The sequence below is a fragment of the Arachis ipaensis genome, chromosome B02, assembly GCF_000816755.2.
Source record: "Arachis ipaensis cultivar K30076 chromosome B02, Araip1.1, whole genome shotgun sequence".
In the NCBI taxonomy this organism is placed as follows: domain Eukaryota; kingdom Viridiplantae; phylum Streptophyta; class Magnoliopsida; order Fabales; family Fabaceae; genus Arachis; species Arachis ipaensis.
Genome location: NC_029786.2, coordinates 70,301,752 through 70,312,027, shown reverse-complemented (window position 1 = coordinate 70,312,027; position 10,276 = coordinate 70,301,752). Strand labels below are relative to the sequence as shown.

Here is a 10,276-nt window from a genome sequence, read left to right as displayed (position 1 = left end):
CTAGGGTTTACAGAAATGAGTAAATGATGCAGAAATCCACTTCCGGGGCCCACTTGGTGTGTGCTTGGGCTGAGCATTGAGCTTTACATGTGTAGAGGCTTCTCTTGGAGTTGAACGCCAGTTTATAACCTGTTTTTGGCATTTAACTCCACTTTGCAACCTGTTTCTGGCGTTTAACTCTAGAATGCAACATAGAACTGACGTTGAACGCCAGTTTGTGTCATTTAAACTCGGGCAAAGTATGGACTATTATATATTGCTGGAAAGCCCTGGATGTCTACTTTCCAACGCAATTGAGAGCGCGCCATTTGGAGTTCTGTAGCTCCAGAAAATCCACTTTGAGTGCAGGGAGGTCAGAATCCAACAGCATCTGCAGTCCTTCTTCAACCTCTGAATCTGATTTTTGCTCAAGTTCCTCAATTTCAGCCAGAAAATACCTGAAATTACAGAAAAATACACAAACTCTTAGTAAAGTCCAGAAATTTGATTTTTATTTAAAAATAATAAAAATATACTAAAAACTAACAAAATCATACTGAAAACTATGTAAAAACAATGCCAAAAAGCGTATAAATTATCCGCTCATCACATATATATGTTCTTGGAGATTGACTTACTTTTAAACAAGTAAGTAGAATTATTTTTGCACTTAGTTGCATTCATATAGATAGGTGCATATAGTTTATTTACATTGAATAAATGTTCATACCCTTTTCTTGTCCTTCTTTATTCTTAGCATGAGGACATGCTTAGTTTAAGTGTGGGGAGATTTGATAAATTCCGATTTTGTGATTTATCTTGTGCTTAATTTGGGGGATTTTATCACCTTTTCCCACATTTATTCAATAAAATAGCATGGTTTTGTAATTCTCCCTAAATTTGTGCTTAAGTGTAAAAACATGCTTTTTAGGTCTTAAAATAGCTGAATTTAACTCACTTTAATTCCATTCAATGCCTTGATATGTTTGTTGAGTGCTTTCAGGTTCATAAAGCATCTGCAGTCCTTCTTCAACCTCTGAATCTGATTTTTGCTCAAGTCCCTCAATTTCAGCCAGAAAATACCTGAAATCACAGAAAAATACATAAACTCATAGTAAAGTCCATAAATGTGATTTTTATTTAAAAACTAATAAAAATATACTAAAAACTAACTAAATTATACTGAAAACTATGTAAAAATAATGCCAAAAAGCATATAAATTATCTGCTCATCATCCACACCGGCTTCGTGGTGAGGTGCTTTCTAAAGTCCTCGTTTAGGAGTCCATTCGTCAGGCACAAGCTTGCGACCGAGTCCGTCAGCATGTCGATCTCCAAGCACTCATCGTTGAATCGGTCTAGGTATTTCCTGGTCAGCTCGCCGGATCTCTGGGTCACTCCAAGTAGATTGATTGGGTGCTTTGCCTTCGTGATTCTGGTTGTGAATTGGGCTAGGAAGGCGCGGCTGATGTCCAAGAACCTGGTCACCGAGCCATGCGGGAGGTTAATGAACCACCGTATTGCAGGTCCCGCTAAGGCGACCGGGAAAGCGCGGCACCTTACCTCGTCTCCTACTCCCTCCAGGTTCATTCTGGCTTCGAAAGCCGTAAGGTGCTCTTGCGGGTCTTGGGTTCTGTCGTAACTCATGTCCGTTCGCTTGTCAAAGTGTTTTGGCAGCCGAACCTCGAGGATGGAACGATTGAATGGGGTTGCGCCCATTATCACTGGTCCCCGCGTTTTGGCCGTTCTTCCCTCGTCGTTTTCCCGACGAGCATCCTCATGGTTTCGCTCTGTGGTGCGCCTACCATGCCTGGCGTATATGAGGGGGTCATGGCGCCTCTTTGCACGTGCTCCCTCCCTGGCATTCTCGGGCTCGAATTGTGGGCTAGCTGTTCGTCAGGAGCGGCTTCTCGAGACAGATCGGGAGTAGCTCAACTCGGGAGTTTGTTGACGAAGTTCTCGATCGGCCAGCCTGCGTTCCAGGTCTTGCATCCTGTGGCATAGTTCTTGCATTATTCTGGTGCTTTTGTCGCCAGTTCCCCCGAAAGGGCGTCTTTCGGGGGATCGTGTGGTTCGTCTTGGAGGGGACCTCGCGCGCTGCCAGGGAGAAGCCGCGGAGGCTTCCCCTCTGCGCTCGGTCTTGCGGCCTGTTTCTCCTGGGTCCAGTACAACGTCTATTCAGGTGATTGTCTCCACAGACGGCGCCAATGTTCGGTAGGTTGGGTACCGGACGGTTCGGGTTGGTATCCTGGTTGAAGAGGGGGAGGTCTCGCCTGGTCATACGTCACCGGGTTGGGGTAGGCGATGTCCCGAGCACTTCGCGTGAGGAGGGGGTGTCACCTGCAAAGACACTCCGATGCTCTAGTCAGTGATGTGTGCAGGCGAAAAAGGGTGTGTGGTATGTAACGTACCCTGGGGGAAGGGCAGAACCTTCCCCATATATACCATGTCAGAGGTGGGCCCATCAAGGACAGGCCCACCTTCCTTGATGCCTCCTTCCCACAGCTGAAGCGTAACTGGTAGGGACGCGCGTCCGGGTCGGTGACTGAGCGTCTGTGAGTTTTTTTATTTAAATAAAAAATCTATTATTTACTAGTTTAAATACGGACACAAAAATATACAATTTTATGCATTCAATTGTGTTTTTGCAGATAAAAAAAGTGAAAATAAAATTTTGCATTTTCGAACAAAAAAACCTGTGAAAACGAAACAAAATTATTTCCCATTTTTATATATGCTAGAGAAAAAACGTACCAAAAAATAAACTCTTATTTTAGGCCACTTGACCTGCGAAAACATATGGAAAAAAGTGAAAGGGTGGGAGGGAGAGGATTTCTGTGACCGGCTTGTTAAGTTATTATGATATTATTGAGATTGAGAAAAGAAGGAGAGGTGCAAGAGATCATAGACACAGACATAGATAAAAACTTGGTAGAATGAGAGAGGAAGACTAGAGGCTGAGTGGTTGTGAGTGACTGATAAACCCCAATTTTGTGGTTTATCTTATACCAATTTAGGGTGATTTTATCAACTATTCACACACATATTCCTTGAAATTGTCATATTTTTTCCGATTCCTTTGTAATTGAGCTTGAATGATAAAAGTATGCTTTTTGAAGCTTAAATAGGTTGATTTTATTTCATTATTTCATGTGCGTTCAAGTATTTCATGTCATATAGGTAAAAAATGGTATGAAAAGTGAAGAGGAAGCATGCTAGAGTGAGGAATCATGAAGAGAAATGGAAGCTTGAAGTTCATGCATATATGCGTACGCATACATGCGTACGCATTCTGAAGATCATATGTGTATGCGTACGCATACACACTGCATGCGTACGCATACTGAGGAAAACGTGCTTCATTAATGAGAACACGTGATCAGCGATTTCTAAAGCCTTTTGGGTCCCATCCAACTCATTTTCTGAAGTATTTCAAACCAAATTGAAGAAGGACAAAGGAGGGAGTAATTAGATTAGTTTATGACCATGCTTTAGGTAGTTTCTAGAGAGAGAAGCTCACTCTTCTCTCTAGAATTAGGGTAGAATTAGGTTAATTCCTCTTAGATCTAGGTTCAATTTCTTGTTTTTATCTTGTTTTCTTTGCAATTTCTTGTTCTCACATCTTCATTCTCTTAGTTTTTCTTGTTAATTTCTCTTTTATGTCACTTTTATGTTCATGCACTATTGTTGGATTTGGATTTTCATTTAATGCAATTTATATTTTATGTTCCTTTATTATTTAATTGAGTTGTTATTATTATTTCCTTGCAATTGGGTAGTTTTAGATTTTATATTTCTTGTAATTTACCATGCTTTTATTTTATGCCTTCCAAGTATTTGACAAAATGCTTGGTTGGATGTTAGAGTAGGTTTTTTAGCATTCTTGGCTTGAAAAAAAAATTGGGCAATCTTGAGTCATTAATACCCAACTTATGTTGGCGATCTAGAGTTGTTAGTTAATATTGTTTCCATTGATTCTAATCTCTTGCTAATTCAATTAGTGAGTTGATTAGGACTTTTGGATTGAGATTAACTAGTCCTATTTGACTTTCTCTCAATGTGAAGATGACATTATACCTTCTTCCTATGTTAGAGATGACTTAATAGGATTAGCTCTTATTAAGTATTGTACTATGATTAATGACTAGGATAGAAAGTCTAGATTTTTAATCCTTGCCATGAATGCCTCTTTTTAGTATTTGCTTTCTTTAGTTGTTTGCTTTTTTTTCTTGCCATTTAAATTCTTGCCCTTTTTATCATCAACCCACTTGATCTCATAACTAATAATTGAACACTCGATTATGATTCCTAGGGAGAACGACCCGAGACTAATACTCTCGGTTATTTTTATTGGGTTGGACTTGTGACAACAAAAAAAATTAAACTTTGATTGAGCGTTATTTGTTGGTTTGGAACTATACTTGAAACGAAGTTATTTCCTCTAACCGAGAAGAAATTCTAAGCCGACGGTTTCGCTCTTTCAAGTTTTTGCCAAAAACTTGATGGAAGGTTTTCGTCGGTTAGGAATTTTCACAAAATAATTTCGTTGCAAGTATGGTTGATAAACCCATATTTTATGATATATTTTGTGCTTAATCTGAGTGATTTATTCAATCCTTCACCCACTTATTCATATTAATTGCATGGTTTTACTTTCCCTTCCTTATTATGTGATGTATGTGAAAAACATGTTTCCTATGCTTTAAAATTAATTATTTTAATTACCTTTATTTCCATTCGATGCCGTGATTAGTGTGTTGAGTAGTTTCAGATCTTCTAAGGCAGGAAGGACTTAAAGGATGGAAAGGAATCATACAAAAATGGAAGGAAAGCATAAAACGGAGTTTGTGAAGAAACTGGCATCCACGCGATCGCATGGGCGACGCGGACGCATGCCAAGCGCGAAGAAGCAGCGACGCGGCCGCATGACTGACGCGACCGCGCGCCTTAAGCAGAACACATATGATGCGGCCGCATGACTGACACGACCGCGTGACAAGGAAAACTCCAAATGATGCGACCACGTGACCCACGCGGACGCGTGACAGAGGCCACGCACCAGAAATTGCAGAAAACTCCCCCAGCAAATTCTGAAGCCCTTTTTGGCCCAAATCCAAGTCCAGAAGGCATAGACCAGAGGTTATGAAGTGGGAGAATGCATCCATTCAATGGGAGTCTCCACTTTAGTTAGTTTTCATGATTTAGATTTAGTTTAGAGAGAGAGGTTCTCTCCTCTCTCTTCTCTCTTTAGGATTAGGATTTAGATTTAGGATTTTATTCGCTTTCAGGATTATCTCTTTATCAGGTTCAATATTCCCTTTTATTTACTTTTGCAATTTAATTTATGAATTCTTCCATGTTACAGATTACTCTTTTGAATTAATGTTATTTGAGGTATTTCAGTTTAATATTGCTTTCTTTTATTTACATTATTGTTATTCCCATCTGAAGATATTTTTATTCCAGTAGATTTACTTTCCTCCTTTTGGTCTTGGTTAAGAAATCAGTAACTCAGGAGTTATCAAACTCAAACATGATTGATAATTGTTATCTTTGTTAATTGAATTGAGCTTCAATAATCCCAATCTTTTCTTAGGAAATAAATAGGATTCGAAGATCAAACCAATTAATCCCTTGACCTTCCTTTATCTTAGTAAAGGTTAACAAAGTGGAATTAAGATTCATTTCTCATCATCATTGATAAGGGTAGCTAGGATAGGACCTCTAATTTCTCATACCTTGCCAAAAGTTTATTTACAGTAATTTATTTATTTTACTTGCCATTTAAATTGCTTGTTCTTCATTTACTTTATTTGCTAATTAAACTATTCACTCCTCATTCTCAAAATCCTGATTTACAATCTCCATAACCAATAATAAGAACATACTTCCCTGCAGTTCCTTGAGAAGACGACCCGAGGTTTGAATACTTCGGTTATCAATTTATTTAGGGATTTGTTACTTGTGACAACCAAAACGTTTGTACGAAGGGATTTCTATCGGTTTAGAGACTATATCTACAACGCGACTGTTTTTATGAAATTCTTTATTGGCAAAAAACCCGACGTCAATGGTCCAAACCGACAAACAACCCTCAATCAAAGTTTAGTTTGGTTGTCACAAGTTCAACCCAATAAAATAACCGAGAGTATTACTCCCGGGTCATTCTCCCTAGGAATTACAATCGAGTGCTCAATTATTGGTTATGAGTTTCACAAAGGTGGGTTGATAAAAAGACAAAAAATTTAAATGACAAGAAAGTTAAAGTAGACAATAAAGTAATTCAACAACTAAAGATAACAAATACTAAAAAGGGGCATTCATGGCAAGGATTGAGAATTGAGGTTTTCTATCCTAGTCATTAATCATAACACTATAATTATCAATAGCTAATCCTATTTTGTTATCTCCAACATCGGGAGAAAGCCAAATAAACCTAGTTAATCCTAATCCATAAGTAATGTTAATGGAGACAAGATCAACTAACAACTCTAAATTACCAATCTAAATTGGATATTAATGACTCAAGATTGCCTAATTTTTCTTTTCAAGCCAAGAATGCTCAAAAACTACTCTAAAACTAAGCCAAGCATTTTATCAAACACTTGGTGGGCATAAAAGAAAAGCATATTAAATTGCAAGAAATATAAAATCTAAAGCTACCAAAAAGCAAGAAACTAATAATAACAACTCAAATAAATATCAAAAAACATAAAAATATCAAAATTACATTAAATAAAACTAAAAGTAACAAAAGTTCAAGAACATGGAAAGTGGCAAAATAAAGGGAATAACAAGAAAAACTAAGAGAATCAAAGTGCTAGAACAATAAAGAGCAAGGAAAACTATATCAAAACAAGAATAAAAATCTAAACCTAAGAGGAAATTAATCTAAGAATCCTAATTTCTAGAGAGAAGATGGAGCTTCTCTCTCTAGAACTAACCTAAGGCATGTTCCTATACTACACTAATTGCTCCCTCTTTAGTTCCTTCTTCAATTTGGCTTGAAATACTTTAGAAAATGAGTTAGATGGGGCCCAAAAGGCTTCAGAAATCGCTGGTAATGTGTTCTCATTAATGAAGCACGTTTTTCACAGTATGCGTACGCATGCAGTGTGTATGCGTATGCATATATGCATAAACTTCAAGCTTCCATTTCTCTTCATGATTCCTCACTCTTGCATGCTTCCTCTTCACTTCCATACCATTTTTTACCTATATGACCTGAAATACTTGAACGCACATGAAATAGTGAAATAAAATCAACCTATTTAAGCTTCAAAAGCATACTTTTATCATTCAAGCTCAATTACAAAGAAATCAGAAAAACATGACAATTTCAAGGAATAAGTGTGTGAATAGTTGATAAAACCACCCTAAATTGGCATAAGATAAACCACAAAATTAGGGTTTATCAAACCTCCCCACACTTAAACCAAGTATGTCCTCATGCTAAACCAAGAAAGATACAAGAAAGGGGTATCAACATTTATTCAATGTAAGTACTATCTACATGCAAACTATCTATATGCATATAACTATTCTAATTACTATCTCTTTATATATAAGTATATATGTAGTCAAAGTAAATCAAATTTTCGAGAAAGCATGTATGCACAATCAAGGGCCAAAATAATCATAACAAAATCAAATTCACAATTGAATTGAGTTATTCAAATGAATTTACAAACTTGTAAGATAAGAGATGATCATAGGTAAAAATATGTAATTGAACAATTGAACCCTCACCGGATTTGTATCCGCTTTAGTCACTCAAGTGTATAGGGTTGATTCACTCAATTCTCCTCTAATCATGCTTTCTAAGATTTGTTTTTCATATAACAACCAACAATTATTCAATGTATGTATACATATATCATGAGGACTTATCCAAAGGTTGTAGTGGGGCTAGGGTCAAGGTAAGGATATATATGGTTAAGTGAGTTTGAAATTTGAATCTTTGATTAACTTAAGCTCTCACCTAACCTACAACCTATTTAACTCTAATGCAATCCTAGCTACCCATTCTTCACTTTTTTCACACACTCATGCATTCTTTCCAATTCACATCCCATACGCATTGATTATTATTGAACTTTTTCTTGGGGCATTTTTGTCCCCTTTTTATTGCTTTCTCTTTTTTTTTCTTTTTTTTTCTATATTTTTTTTATTTTTCTCATCATTTTTTTCACAATAAAATATATACAAGAATATCAATGCATATGGTTTAAAATATTTAATGCATGTGTATGTACCCAATTTCCAAAATTTTTATAAAAAATACAAAACACACTTTTACCTCAACCAATGTTCCCAAACTTCTCCACACTTGGATGATAAACACTATTACTAGCCTAAACTAATCAAAGATCCAAATTAAGGGCATTTATTATTTTTCACTTTAAGGCTAGTAATGTGCTAAATTTAAGAACAAAAGAGAATTTAAAATAGGCTCAACGTTAGCTAACAATGGTTGATGAAAGGTAGGCTATTTGGGTAAGTGAGCTAAATGAAATAAAGGCCTCAAATATAAATGCATTCATACACAAAATAATGGACATAAAGAATCAGACAAATCAAAGATTACAATCATAGAAAGAGAATAACACACACAAGAATGAAAATAGTAGTTATATGATGTAACCACATAATTAGGCTTAAAACTCACATGCTTATGTGTTCTTAGTTCAAAAACATGTTCCACAATATATAAATCAAGCAAGTTCAATGAAAATTTTTACTCAACTCAATTGGGGTGTCCTATAGATAACTTTCTTGAAAATTTTCATTATTTTGACTAAGCTTATTTTATATATATATATGTGCAAACCAAAGAAATGCAGCTAAAATTCTAAAAGACCTAATAATAAAAGAAAAATTAAAATGTGAAAGTGTTGGAATTAGAGATTTGTCACCCAAAAATGGCCAATCAGTCTGACGACCTCCTCACATTTAAAAGTTTGCACCGTCCCCGGTGCATTCAAAGAGGAGCATGGGGATGTTCGCACTTCCGTTTCCCTTGTTGCTTATGGTAAATCATTCATGAAAAATAAAAAATAAGACGATAAGATGAGCAAATGCAAAAGCAAGGGAACATAAATGATTGGAATGAGGTAAGAATCACTAGAATGAAGTGAGTGACTCAATGTGTGACATGGATAAAAATGATGTGTGAAAAACGATCCAACACAAAACTCACCGATAAGTGTACCGGGTCGCATCAAGTAATAATAACTCACATGAGTGAGGTCGATCCCACAGGGATTGAAGGATTGAGCAATTTTGGTTTAGTGGTTGATTTAGTCAAGCGAACAAGAGTTGATTTGAGTGATTTGTATCCAACAGAAGCTAAATTGCGTGAAATTTAAAGGGAGAGGGATAATTGCAGTAAATTAAAGAGAACAGAAAGTAAAGAAGCTGAATCTTAAAGAGCAAGTAATGTAAATTGCAGAAACTTAAATTGCAAGAAATGTAAATGACTGAAACTTAAAGTGCAAGAAATGTAAATTGCTTGAATTTTAAAAGGAATTGGGAATTGGGATTTCAGAAATTTAACAGGGAAAAGTAAATTGCAACAAGCAGATAAGTAAAAGGTAACTTGAATTGAAGTAAATCTCAAACAGAAAATATAAATTGGCTTGAAGAAGCCTTAGCAGAGGAACAGAAAGGAAATTCCAGATCTCAGGGGTCAAGAGACTAGAAAACTAAGTCTAGATCTCACTACCTTCCTTGATCCAATTCAGAAATTAATTGCAAGTGAATTTAAAATCTAACAGTAGAAGAACTTGAATTTAAATTGCTAAATCTGAATTATGCAGAAAAAGAAATAAAGAGATCTCAAGGTGAGATTGAGACAGAATTTCCTCAATTCTCAACACCCAAGACTCAAGTAAACTTTGCAAGAAATGAAAACAAGAAAACCTAGAGGAGAGGAGAACTCAATTCCCCTCCCAATTCTCCAGGATCCGAATACAAGCTCTCCAAATTACAATTCCAAACTCTCACAGAAGTGAAAATTCAAAAGTAGAAATTGACCTCCCTCCTAAATCAAACTAACTTCTATTTATACACTTTCTTCTAATAGTCTTGGAGCCTTGAATTTGGGCCTCGGCCTTGATGGGATCAGATTGAAGATAGCCTTGGTTGGTTGCTCTCTTGGACTTGAGAGAAAAACCCTTTTGCAATTTGGGCTCTGACCCTTTAAGTTTGAGTTGAAGTTTGAGGTAAACTTTCACTCAAACGTTGGTTTTTAAAATTATACAGAAAGGCTTTTCATCTGTCATTCACGTTTGAATTC

The 10,276-nt window shown here is 36.3% G+C and overlaps 1 protein-coding gene across 1 annotated transcript; it reads right to left on the bottom strand.

Annotated features, from left to right (window-relative positions):
* Nucleotides 1,201-1,698, bottom strand: LOC107627343. Its single transcript, XM_016330186.1, has one exon. The coding sequence runs from the start codon at nucleotides 1,696-1,698 to the stop codon at nucleotides 1,201-1,203; it is 498 nt and encodes a 165-aa protein (XP_016185672.1).

Coding starts and splice junctions, on each gene's coding strand:
- LOC107627343 (XM_016330186.1), bottom strand. CDS start 1,698: ATGGGCGCAACCCCATTCAATCGTTCCATCCTCGAGGTTCGGCTGCCA.